General features: G+C 38.0%; 1 protein-coding gene across 1 annotated transcript in view; it reads left to right on the top strand.

The window, feature by feature from the left end:
* The window catches only part of TENM3 (teneurin transmembrane protein 3), an 825548-nt gene that overhangs the window by 495006 nt on the left and 317116 nt on the right, over positions 1 to 13426 (top strand). The window contains 1 exon segment of the mRNA XM_078148915.1: positions 9329 to 9538. Coding sequence (XP_078005041.1) covers positions 9329 to 9538 — 210 coding nt within the window.

Below are 13426 nucleotides of genomic sequence, written 5' to 3'. Positions count from 1 at the left end.
GTAAGTTAGTGGGAAATAGGAGATTCTTCTCCCAACATTTCCCTTCCTACAGATGGGAGTCTGTTTCTCTTCAGATGACGTGTCATACAGATTGGCCCTTCATTCCCAGAGCTTTTGTTAAGTGCCTGCCCCGTGCCAGACGCTGTGCTCAGTACTGCAGATGCAGACAGGAAGCAAACAGTCTTTGCCCTCTGGGGGTTTGCGTTCTATTGATGGGGAAAAGGATTGCACAAGAATGCAAAAGATTGACAAATTAATTTCTGTGGGACACTAAGGAAAGGAGGTGATAAGTAAGGCCTTTTGCAGGAGGTAAAACAAGTTGAATCTTGAAGAAAGTTAGAGAATTCAAGTAGGTGTGGGTGGGAAGGGCTTTCATTGTGGGCACAGGAACAGCCCATGCCAAGGCATGGAGACAGGGGAACATTGTATAAGTTAGCCAGTATGGCTGGAGCATCGAAGGTATATGGGGAGTTCAGCACAGTAAGGCTTGGAAAGGTGGGCTGGAGCCAGATTGTAAAGGACTTCAAATGCCAAACACAGGAGTTTCTATTTTCTTAAATACTTTATCCACTGGGAACTTTTTTTTTTAAAAACAAGGAAAGGACATGGTTAGACCTGTACTTTAGGAATACCATTTGCTTTGTTATTGTTGTTGTTCAATTGTTTTCTAACTCTTTGTGACCCAATTTAGGGTATTCTTGGCAAAGATACTGAAGTGGTTCGCCATTTCCTTTTCCAGCTCATTTGACAGATGAGGAAACTGAGGTAAATGGGGTTAAGTGAATTGCCGAGGATCACACAGCTAGTAAGTGTCTGAGGCCATATTTGAACTCAGAAAGATGAGTATTCCTGACACTGGGCCTGGCACTCTGAGCACTGTGATGCCACCTAGCTACCCCACCATGCTTTTTACCTATAACAGGTACGTTAGAGGTGGGCTAAACTGGAGGCAGAGGGACCTGTTAGTAGGTTATTTTCATAGTCTGTACTTGCCAAGAGATGATGAAGGGGGGTGGGTGTGTGAGTAGGGACAATAATTAATATAAGGGTTGGGGTGGAGGTAGAATTGACACAATTTGGCAAGTGATCAGATATGTAGAGAGAGGAAGAGGAAGAATTCCAGATGATTTTGTGAACTTGGGTAATTTGAAGGAACCGTTGTGTGTGTGTGGTTTTTTTTTTTTTTTAACAATTCTGTTTCAGAGAAATAAGGAACCTAAAAAGAGAGATTTAGGGGTAGGTAATAGTTTTTCCATGATGATTTGTGGTGCGTAAGAGATATATAATTGGAAATGTTCAGTACACAGTTGGTGATATAAGACTGGAGTTCAGAAGAAAGACTAGCACTGACGACTCAACAATCCTCTTCATAGAGGTGGTCATTAGACCCATCAGAGCTGATGAGCTCACCAAGAGGGATGGTGTACAGAGAAGAGAAAGCCCAAAACATAGTACACTGTGTGGCAACAGCCACACAGAGGGGTGACCAGTGGGTGATGTTGTAGCAAAGAATTTTAAGAAGGGATGAGCAGGGAGTGGGAGAAGAATGTGGAGAAAGAAGTATCATGAAATCCCTGAAAAGAGAGGTTTCTAAGAGGAAAAGGTGCTTAATGCTGACCTTGGCTTTAGAAAAGCCAAGAAGGAGGAGGCAATAAAGAGATCATTGGTCGCATTGGAGACAACCGTTTCAGTTGAGTGAGAATCTTGGAAATCCTATCATAATAGAGAAGGAGAGGATAAAAAGTAGAGGCAAGGTATATAGAGAGCCATTTTCTAACAACAACAAGCATATTTTAAAGCTTTACTATATCCTAGGCATTGTGTTTAGCTGTGAAAGGAGGAAGATAAGATGATAGTTTGAGGGCATGGCAGGGTCAAATTAAAGGTTTTTTGGGTTTTTTTCCCAGGACTTAGGCATGTCTCTTTTAGGAAGAAGAAAAAGAAGCAAGTGGACAGGGAGAGACTGAAAATTATAGTGTGGGGGATCATCAAAGGGGTGAGATGACGGAAGGGACAAGAGCAAATGGCAGGAGAAGAGCTACCTTGTTATCGGAAGCTGAACGAGGAGGAGAAAATTGAACAATGGTGTCAAGGGAGTTTTGAATTATAGAATTAGTCACACAAGAAAATCACAGTGATTGGAAGGGACCTGACCAATCATCTCGTCCATCCCCTCATTTTATGGATGAGTAGACTTAGGCCAAGTCATATTACTTTATTGTTTTTTGACTCCCTTCCCCCCAAAAGGATTACCAGTTCATTCATGTGACTTACCTCCAAAGAACCTTCAGCTGTTTCTGTATCATATCCACAGTTAAAAGATCTGTGAGTGTCAAGTAGCCTGCAAGAGGAGCTTCATAACTTGCTTTGGAGACAGTTCCCCAAAAAAGATTCCAGAAATGCCTTTGAACTCTAGCCACATTTCTGGCTAAGTATTTGGTCTCCACAAATTACCAAGCATGTGCCTTTTTAAGTTCCCTCATTACTTGACTCACCTCCTAGTGCTTACTGCATTTAAAAGAGACACAAGTAACCAAACTTTTGGTTCCAAATGATCTCCCTTTCTCCCTACTCTGCTTTCCTACTCCCTCCTGTTGCTCACTGATCACTTTCCTGATCCCTCCAACTTCTAGTGCCCTGCCTTCTTAATTACCTTGTATTTACTTTGGATGTATGTAGGTGTAAATGTTATATTTATGCTGTACAGATTTTTTATGAACTTGTCTCACCCATTCGAACATAAACTCTTTGGAAAAAGGGATTGTTTCATTCTTTGTAGTTGTCTCCCCAGTGCCTGGCATAGCACATAGTGCTTAATAAATACTTACTGATTGATTGATTTCAAGGAGCTGGACGTGGCACCAAAGAGTCTTTTAGGTTAACACATTGTTTGGGTCCACAGGGTTAAGAACATGTTGTCAGGAATAAATTAGTACAAATGAAGATGTCCAAAAACTCCAAGACAGTCTCCCTCTCTTTATTCCTCTATTTTTGTTAGCAGTTTTGTTCAGAAACTTTTTTTCTGCTTTCCTAAGGGGAGTTTTAGTCACTTGGTCAACAAGCATTAAGTGCTCCTGGTGTTCCAGGTAAAATGCTGAACATAGAGGTTGTAAAGAAAGAGAAAAATACCATGTGTTCTAATTGGGGGACAACATGCAAGTAGCTATGTATGGTACAAGATGTATACAATGTAAATGGGAGGTGATCTCACAGAGATTGGAGGTAGTCTCAGAGAGAAGGGGAGTTTTCTTGAAAACTCCTGTCATTTAATCTTATTCTCCTACTGTTTTATCCTTGGTTCCTTCTCTTGGAGACTTAGTAGATGAAGGTCAGAATAGTCTGAGGTAGCTCAGTCTGGTGGAAAGAGCTTGGCGGTAGAAGTCGGCCGTCGGTTTGAATCTCAGCTCTGCCATTAACCAGCAGTCTGACCTTGTGCACGCCCTTTTGACCTCCATGATCGTCTACCTTCTAATCTCTAAACTAAAGGAGTTGGGCTTGATGGTCTTCAAGGTACTTTCCAACCCTAGCAGTCTGTGTTGTCAATGGCATGCTTCTACAGACTAGCATTTTTTTTTTCTAGAGAGGGAAGAAAAAAAAAAGAAACCTACAAACACAGAGAAGTCATCTGAAAATAAGCATAGTATACACAGTATAAATCAGATGTTTCATCAAGGGTGACAGGCAGTGCTTTCACTGCAAACAGCCCTTTAGAAGCAAGGCAGAGCTCACTCGGAAGGAATATTTCAGAAGAAAAGACAAGATTTCAACTAAACGAGACTCAGGTGTCAGTCTGGGTTTGGTACAGCAGCCCACTGTAGAGAAAGAGCTAGGCTGTCTCCCTGTAATATCAGCTGAGACATCCTCTTCCGCAAGAAGCTTTTCCTGGTGCCCCCAGATGCTCGTGCCTTGCCTCTAAGATCACCTTCCATCTACTCTGTATGCCCTGGTCCTCTTCAAGAGCAGAGGATGAACGACAACTTGACTTCTACTTCTCTGTTTACCTACATTTTGTCTTCTCCTTAGAATGTAAGCCCATGGTGGGCAGCACTGTTTGGACTTCTGCTTTGTTACCCCCAGCATTTAAGAGAGTTCCTGTGAAATAGTAAGCACTTAATATATGCTTGCTGTTTGATTGATTGACAAGTCACAGACAGAGCCAGGACTAGAAATAAATTGCTAGGTAGGCAGTTGCCTAGGACACTCTGAACGTGGGAGGATGATTTGTGTCTAGGAAGACTGCCATGCTTTTTAATAGTAATACTTCTAAATGTATATATTTCAGTTCTAGAAGATTCTCTTCCTTATGATATGAAGATATTTCATAATGAACCAAGTTGTGTATACTACAGTAAAGCTTCAGGTAAACGGAGGACAGTATAAGTAGGAAGGGAAATAAACATTGTAACTGCGTCGGACACCTACATTTTGAAGTCTGGCTTTGGTCATAGGACTTACTGTCAGGATCAGACGGGAAACAAACAAACCAGGAAAAAAAAAACAACCAAACCGGAAACAAATCAGAAATGAGAGTGACTTAACATGTAGTCTGAAAGAAAAAAAACAAACAGGAAGCAGGCAATCCAAGGAATTACCAACAATGTGTTACTCATTTACAAGGAGGGAAGATAACTCTGTCATCACATTCCGCAAACCTCTTGGGCTACTGTTGTTCAAGTGAGCCCGTCACTAGAGGGTAAAATGACACTGTAAAATTTTCCATTTTAATACCTTGTTGTCAGTGTATGTTAATGCTGTGGGTGAAGCACTTTCTAAATAGAGGTACGAGGCATTAATCTTACTTGGTTTTCAGACACAGTGCTCCACCTATGGGTGGGACGATGTTCCAGTTAGTAATTCTCCCCCCACCCCCCCAAACTGTTCAGTTTTTAAAAAGGTTTTACATACTAACATTATGATTCTACTTGAATAGGAGCCTACATAAAATTGTTTCTCTTTATTAGTGGCCTTTTTTATTAGTATTATTTGGAACACCAGCTGAGATAATTTAATCCTTATGGTGGTAGTGAGGTGGGTTTTTTCCCCAGGTATAATTGTCTGGCTCTATACTTAAGAATCAAAATGTCTTTCAAAATATATTGCTTAGGAGTGCAAGCATTTTTTTTAAAAGATTCATAGTTTTGAAAATTTATCATGCAATAGAATTAATTATAAATGTTTCCCAATGACCAAATTAAGAGATAACTATAAATTATATGTGGCCCTAATGCTGTAGATCCTTAACATTGCTTCTTTTCTGTATTTCTTTCTGAGGTAAATAAGTAGTGTACTGTTCCTGACAGTAGTCAGGTATATAAAGCTGTCAATAAATTTTACGTTTATAAAGAGATACAAATATTCATATGCAAATAGTATCATAGATATAAATAATATCACAGAACACAGCGATCATTCCAATTGTCATCCAAATGTCTGAAAAGAAATTTGTGCAGTTCGCATGAAATTACTTCCTATTTCCATAAATATCTTTCAAGACTCTATTCAGATATCTACTTTGTGAAACCTTCTGTAACTATTCCAGGCCACAAAGTTGCCCTCCTTTTCTGAATTCCTGTAGGACTTATTGTATGTTGGTATTCACGTATGTTGGCACCACCATAAAGTTGGCCACCAGGTAGTCAAGCTTATGGCCACAGCAGTTCATGGAGCCATCTGTTAAGGCATTTATGTCTAGAAGAGTTGTTGTGTCAGGGGCAATGGGCCATCTCCAGTTGTCCTGATCTGAATCTGGCCACTGGACCCAGGTGGCTCCAGAGGAGAAAGTGAGGCTTGTGACCTCGCACGGCCCTCCCTCACTTAAATCCAATTCACTTACAAGTCTTGGCATCATCTTTCTGATGTCATGGTCCTCTTCAAGAATAAAGGACAAACCATACAACGTGTTTGAAGGCCAAGAAGTATTCTTAGAGATGGAATCAAAGATCTTTTGAAGTATTGAAATTATTTGACAGTTCTACCATTAATGTATCCTTGTTCCAAATGGATTACAGTTTCTTGAGAGTCACGGATGTATCATATGCAGCCTTGAAGTAATAAGTTCAATCTAAAGGAACTATGGTAGAGCTATATACAACAGAACTACTTAGGAATCAACTATTTGCACTGCACAGTGATGGATGATTGGGTGAGGATAAGCAGGTATAGCTATAGATTTGGTAGGAACCTCAGAGGCCATCTTGCTGGAACCTGTAGTCTGTGATTGAAAAAAAAATTTTTTTTGAAAACTGTATTTCAGTATAATTGGTTTTCATTGTAATCCTGTGTATTTTATTTTACAATGCATGGAACGCTATATCTGAAGTTAGGACAGCATGCATACAAAAATGACTTCAGACACAGACTAATTGTATTATCCTAGGCAGGGCACTTAACCACTTTCTGCCTCAGTTTCCTCAAGTGTAAAATGGGGATAACAATAGCACCTACCTTACAAGGTTGTTATGAGGATAAAATGAAATAATATTCGTAAAGTACTGGGCAAACATTAAAGTGATATATAAATACTATTATTGTAAAAACATTATTCTCAGAAGGGGGGTCCATAGGCTTCACTAAACTGTCCAAAGTGATCCATGATACAAAAAATGGATAAGAGGATCTCATCTAGTTTAACCCCTTTATTTTACAAATGAAAAATTTGAGGGTCAGGGAAGTTAAGTGGTTTACTTAAGGTCCCACAGCTATTAGGCACCAGAGTAGCATTGGAACTTAGCTTTTCTGACTCCAAAGCCCTTGCTTTTTCAATTGTGCCACTTTGTCTTTGAGGATTTAAAAATATTGTATGATTGGGTGACAAGACATCAGAATCTGGTAAGTGCGGAGGAGCAATGTGATGTTGAGAAATCATTTCTAGCTGAGGCGGGTCACAGGAGGTTTCATGAAAAAGTGGTAATTGAAGAATGGAGAGTATATTAAGAAGTGAGATGAGGAAGAGCATATTCTGTGTCGCCTGTATGGCCTAACTTGGGCAAAAATGGGAAAAATGCAGGAAAACTTGGGAGGGGTTTTAGGAGTTAATGAATAATATAATTTGACCAGGTAGAATATGTAAGAAAAGACTGGAAAGGTCAATTGGAACCATTTGGTAGACAGCTGTAAATAGTTAAAGACCTTTGGACTTTATTGAGTAGTTAGTTCAGAGGCAATGTCACTTACTGATAAATAGAGTGATGTCATCAAACAGATTTGTGAATTAGGAAGATCATATTCGCAGGAATGTGAAGGCAGGATGGATTGGAAGGCGAAGATAGTGAAGGCATAGACCTGTTAGGTGTAGATTTCAGTGGTCCAGAGATAAATAAAGAGGATCTGAAGAGTAAGAATGTTGACAGTATGAATGGGGGGAGGGGAGGAGGGAGTGAGACACATTTTTCAACACTGAACTTGGTTTTAGAGTGGATGTGTGGGACAAGTAAGACTGTAACCTGCTGTGGATTAAGTGTGAATGCTTTTTGTCATTTGTTTTGAGATACTGTCCATTTTCATGAGCTCACAGATTCTTAGGAAATATCCATTTCTTCTACTTACGTATATGTCTTAAATATTATTCACAGATTTCCTTTGGTTCTTTATAGCCATTAAGAGGAAGTCCAAGGTGACTGAGATTTCAAACATGGAGAATGAACTTAGAGAATACTATTAATAAGAAAGGAAAATGTCACAAATAAGACTCAATGCAGGTGAAAAGATGATGAGTTCAGTTTTGGATACATTGAGGTACCAGTACCTCTAGGTGGAAATGTTCAATAGACAATTGGAAATTTAAGTCTGGAACTCTGGGTTATATTCAGTTTGACTCTATAAACATTTATCATAAATGTAGATTTAGAAATCATCTATAACAATAGGAGTAGATAATTCAGTAGTGAGAGAAGACTAGGGTCTGAACCTAGAGAAAATCTACATTAAAGAAGTAGAAAGGCTAACGAAGGATACAGAAAAAAAGAAATGAGAAAGCTAGAAGGGAAGTCATGCAATAGCTGTATTAGGGAAGCCAGGACAGTTGACTCCCTGAGAGAAGAGTGTTAGAGCGAGTATGGTTAAGGAATGTTAAGGTTTTTGTGTTTTTAAAAAAGGTAACTGATGTTGGACATTGAGTTGCCTTTTATGACCTTTGAGAGGTCAATTTTTGTAGAATGCTCAGGTTAGAAGCTCCATTACAAGGAGCTAAGGAAAAAGTCAGTGGTAATTAAGCGGAATTGGGAAGTGTAGACTTGATTCAACAAGCATAACAGGGAAAGGGATGATGAGAAAAGAAATGAAAATTTGAGTTTATTGAAAGGTTGAAGGAAGAATATTTTGTTTGTTTCAAAAAAGAAAATTTGAATATGTTTGTAGGCAGGAAAAAAGGTACTGGAAAGGATGAAGATACAAGAAAGTGAATACCATAAGAAAACACAGAAGAGGTAACATTCAAGTTTTTAAAGGGCTGTCAGATGGAAGAGTGATAATGCTGCTTGACTCTGGAATATTGAACTAGAAACAGAGAATGGAGGTTTCATGGAAGCATTTAAGGCAGAATCTCTTAACAGAGCTGCCCAGAAGTGGAATAGACAGCCTCTGGAGGTTGTAGAGTTCCTCTGCCCTGGAGATTTTCAAGAGGAGGCAGGACGAACGTAGGTCAGTAATGGTCTAGAGAGATTCCTGCTTAGTTACAAACCCCTGAGTACAGGATCTGTGAGTTTCCTTCTGATTTCAAAAGTCTATGATTCTGCTTTTTTTTTAATTTTTTAAACATTTGATGCAAGTGACCTCTGCTGAAACCAGTTTAGTGTACCAGATTTCTCTGTATTGGGAACATACATGTTTCACAAAATAAATGTCTTCCTAGTTATTTCTTAATTCTTGATTAATTCTTATGAGCAGGCAGGGATCTTGAACTATGCCTACTTGCAACTGCCTATTTGTTCAGTAGGACAATGAAGTATGATAAAACAGAAGAATCGTGCAGGTGCGTGTATGTTTGCTTTGCAAACGTTTCTGCCTGCTTAGTCCAGAACAAACAGTGATTTCTGAATTTTAGACTTTTAGAATCATCCGTTGAAGAAAATCAGAGTACAATTTAATGAGGTTTATAGCTAAATCTTGGAGGAGCCATGTCAAATTTCTGCTTATAGTTACTTTGTCTCATCATACTTTAGAACTGTTTACTGAATCATTTGGTTGCTGTTATCAATTTAAATAGATCTATATTATTGGTGTTTCTTTATATTAATATTTTCATAATAAAATAGTGAGGACGTGATCTGTCCCTTGTACATTATTTTGACCCATATTTGAAATTGTGTTTTTTTTTTTTATTTTTTCCTAGGTCCTCCCATGCCATCCTCCTCATCTAGTCCATCAGTTATTGAACATACACATTCCCCTCCTCCATCACCCAATCTCCATGACAACCAGAGGTGGTTGCTAAGTACTAGTGCCATCCAGCCAGTTCAGGACTCTGACACTGATGATGAGTACATTGCCAGCTCTTTTCTAGTGCAGACCGGTACGGTTTCAGTTTGTGCCCCATGCGATGGTAAGATGACACCTTGTGCGTAGTTTGGCTAAATTCTTTATTTTCTGCATCCTGAAAGAAATCAAGCAAATTTTAAAAACAATACTCTAGTTCTTCCTCTAATAATTCATGGGTATTCTATAATTATAGATAATAAAGGAATGACAGTAGCAATGAGTGTTTTGCAGCAGCTGTGGGAGTTGTTTCTTGGAATCTAGTTGTCTAGCACTTCTGTCTAAAAAAGCTCTCACCTTACTCCTTTAAGCTGAATAGGATGAAAGGAGGAGGCCTCATAATAACCAGTCAGAATTTGCTATAATCCAAACATGGTTCTTTTCATTCTTTGTCCATGAGAATGAGCAAGATAATTCCCTGTTGCCAAGGCCCAAGGTAAGCAACAATAGTGTAAGATCATCATAGATTTAGAAATGGATCAGAACTTAGAGAGCATTGAGTCCATTCCCCCTCACTTTAAACATGAGGAAACTAGGGTGCAGAGAGTTTAATAAGTGCTTGTTGACTTTTTGGTTTGACTTTGCTGCCTTCCATGAGTCAGGAAATTGGTCTGTCTGCCCACACCTCAGCCTTCTGTATTCCTAGCTTAAAGTCACTGAGTGCTGCTATTAGGAGAGAGACAAAAGTGGTGGAAACCCCATGTCTGTATTTCAAGCAACATCACTGGGGCTAATGAAACTCATTTACTTGGAAACCAAGGGCAGTTAAAATGACCACCTCTAGTATTCTTTGCTAAATTTCTAGTTTAAAACCATGTAACTGAAAAAAAAAAGCCTCATTCTTGATAATCTTATTGTGAAAATCTCTATAGATTTCCTTCAATCATCTTTCAGTTATGTTTAATTTTTCAGTTGTGTCTGAGTTGTCATGACCCCATTTTGGGGTTTTCTTGGCACAGATACTGGAGTGGTTTGCTGTTTCCTTCTCCGGCTCATTTGGCAGATGAGGAAAATAGGCAAACAGAATGAAGTGACTTGCTCAGGATCACATAGCTAGGAAGTGTCTGAGGCTAGATTTGAATTCAGGAAGATGAGTCTTCCTGACTGCAGGCCCAGCAGTTTATCTGCTGTACCACCTAGCTGCCCCTCTATATAGATATCATTGTCAACTGAAAACTTTCATCCACCAATTCGTCATCTAGTGTCTATTCATAGACTTTATCAGCAGTTGGGCAACCTGTCGTTTCCATGACATGACAACTCTCATGAACATTTACAAAAGGCAAGCCAGAAATTAATGTATTTGGTTTCTCATCCTTTGCAGCATAGAGACAACCTACAGGATGGGTACGGAAATTCCTTCTTGATTAGTAAGAATATTATTATATTATATATTATATAAATATACTATAATTAATAGCATGCTACACTACGAATAACTATAGAGAAGGGAAAAAAGTCCGTCTGGGTCTTAGCTCTAATATGGTAAGTCAGATTATGATATTATTGATTCCTTGTTTTCTAGAATGAGGCATTTTTTTTGTTTTGTTTTCTTGTGTTATTTTTAAATAGCATTCTGGCATTCTAATTATAACCTAGAATAAGTTTACTTCAAACTGTTAAGCATTTTCAAAGGACATTTTAGTTAAAAGAGAGAGTTTGAATTTGAAAGTCTCATTTTAAAAATAAAACATTTCATTTTAATTTTATTGCAATAAAAGAAGGGGGAAAGTAGTCACCCTTCCAAGGTAAGTTCTATCATATTCATTAGGTGAATTTTAGTAGACAATATGGAAGGCAAGTGTTAGTCCCATCGGAGCCTCGGAAACACCCAAGTGGCAGGCACATTGTTTGAGCTTCTCTGCTGTGATTCAACATGTTACATAGACTTTTCTGCTCCTGAAATTGACTCTCTGTGTAATGTCCCTTCCGTTTGAATTAGTTTCCAAAGTATTTTCTTTGCTTCCTCTTGGGAAGACCTTGTTTTAAAAGAGCATAAAGAAGTCCAGGATACTGGCAGCATGTGGTCAGGTTTGACTCTGAGACTTAGAATGTAGGCTTCTTGTGAGTAGGGGATTATTTCATTCTTTGTACTTGTGTCCTCTGCATGTAGTACAATGCCTGGCACATTGTAGGTGCTTAATAAATATTTGCTGATTGATTAATCCATAAGGAAAGCTTGAAATGTAGATAACAGAGGTAGAAGCTCTTTACTAGGACTTGGTCCATTTTTTTCAACCTTTTATTTTAATTGGTCTGTAGAGAAAAAAATCTAGATGAAGAAAATGTCATGTTTTAACTTTTTAAAATATTTTAACTTTGTTTTATTTGTGTAGTGGTGGTCTTAAATCCAGTTGTTTCCTGCCAATTAAAGACAGCTCTTTTTTCAAATTCTACTTGGATATTATTTAAAGTAGTTCAAGATGCCAATAGAAACGTTTTTCTCGGTCACCATCTTGGTGTTTCCCAAAGAACAAATCAAAAATTAATCAGGAGAGCTATAAAACTGTAGGAAATTTAAGGAAAAGAAAGCAGTAGATGCTGTGAAATCATGGATTTTAAACAGAAAGCAGCCGCTCTCGAAACTAACATAGTACCTGGAATTATTCATTTGAATGGCAACTTTCATGATTTAAAATTTGGCTTTGGTAGACCAAATGAAAGGATATTTGAATGTGCTTGTAGAGCTACTTATTGCGGGATCATTTATTTTCTTTTGAATAACTGAAAGCTGAGACTTTTGCCATATTTGCCTTGAGACCTTATTATAGCTGTTGATGCTCCCTGGTTTCCTTCCCTGACCCAACAACTGTATCTTCTTTATGAAACTGTAGCCTCCTCTAGGACTGAGACTTCATTTATGCCTTTTTTATCCTCAATACCCAGTACTTTGCCTGGTTCAATCAGCCTGGCTCATGCCTAGGCACTTAATAAATGTTGAATTGAAATGATTTAATTTGATTGGGCAATTTGAACCTTCCACCCCACTGATTTAAAGCTGCCTCTCATCACCTAATCTTAATGCTCTTACCAGCCTGAAAAATGCAATTTAGTAAAATATATTTGGGATGATAATTAGTTTATATTGAATTTATTATTATTATTATTATTAAATTTTTATTATAATTTATTATATTATTATATTACACAATTATTATAATATTATTATAATATAATTATACATTTTTCAATTATATTGAGTCTGTTTTATGTAATAAATCTGTTTTATAGAAAAGGTTTTTTTTAAATATCTGCCCCAATTTTTTATGTTATCAGTATGGGGATCTCTCTCTATCAAAGCTTTTTTCTTTTACAGTCTTAGAAAGATACCTTGGACAGTGAGTAGTTAAATGATTTTCCCAAATTCCCAAAGTTATACGTGTCAGAAGGAAGACTTGAACCTAGGTCTTCCTGAACCTGAGGGCAATTCCTATATCCTCCACTGTTCCTCTCTTGAAAGATACATGCATCCTTCAAAAATAACCTGAACTGTTCCAACAATTTCATGAACTAGCATATGCAGCTTGATGATGCTTCCAGTAAAATATCCTAGAGGTGTCTGAGTTCTGCTTTTTTTTAAACAAGTGAGCCATTAAATAGGGAAGCATGTTGCAAGTTACATGAATCACTCTTGTTCCGCTCATCTTTTCTCAGAGATCTGCTAAGTGATGGATGATAAATAGGATATTTTCTTGCAGCCTCGGGGGTGATCTCTACCAAAGACTTTTATAAATCTGTTCAAACAGGAATGTGTTTTGAATTGCTCAGGTAGAAAGACTAGGGAGAAAGACAAAGAAGAAGCACAGGTGTGCTTGGTGGAAGGAAAAATGGCAGATACAGATGGAGAAATAAGTAAAACAGTCAAAGAAAGTTTAAAAGGGGGGTTTCTATTTCATGGCTGGTAAATTGCACTTTAAATTTCAGCTAATTCCACCTAATTTTTTTAAGTATTTTT

Source organism: Phascolarctos cinereus, unplaced genomic scaffold (assembly GCF_003287225.1).
Source record: "Phascolarctos cinereus isolate Bilbo 61053 unplaced genomic scaffold, phaCin_HiC Scaffold_9;HRSCAF=440, whole genome shotgun sequence".
NCBI classification, from domain to species: Eukaryota; Metazoa; Chordata; class Mammalia; order Diprotodontia; family Phascolarctidae; genus Phascolarctos; species Phascolarctos cinereus.
Note: the sequence above shows the minus strand (reverse complement) of the source record. Positions and strands in the feature narration are given on the sequence as shown.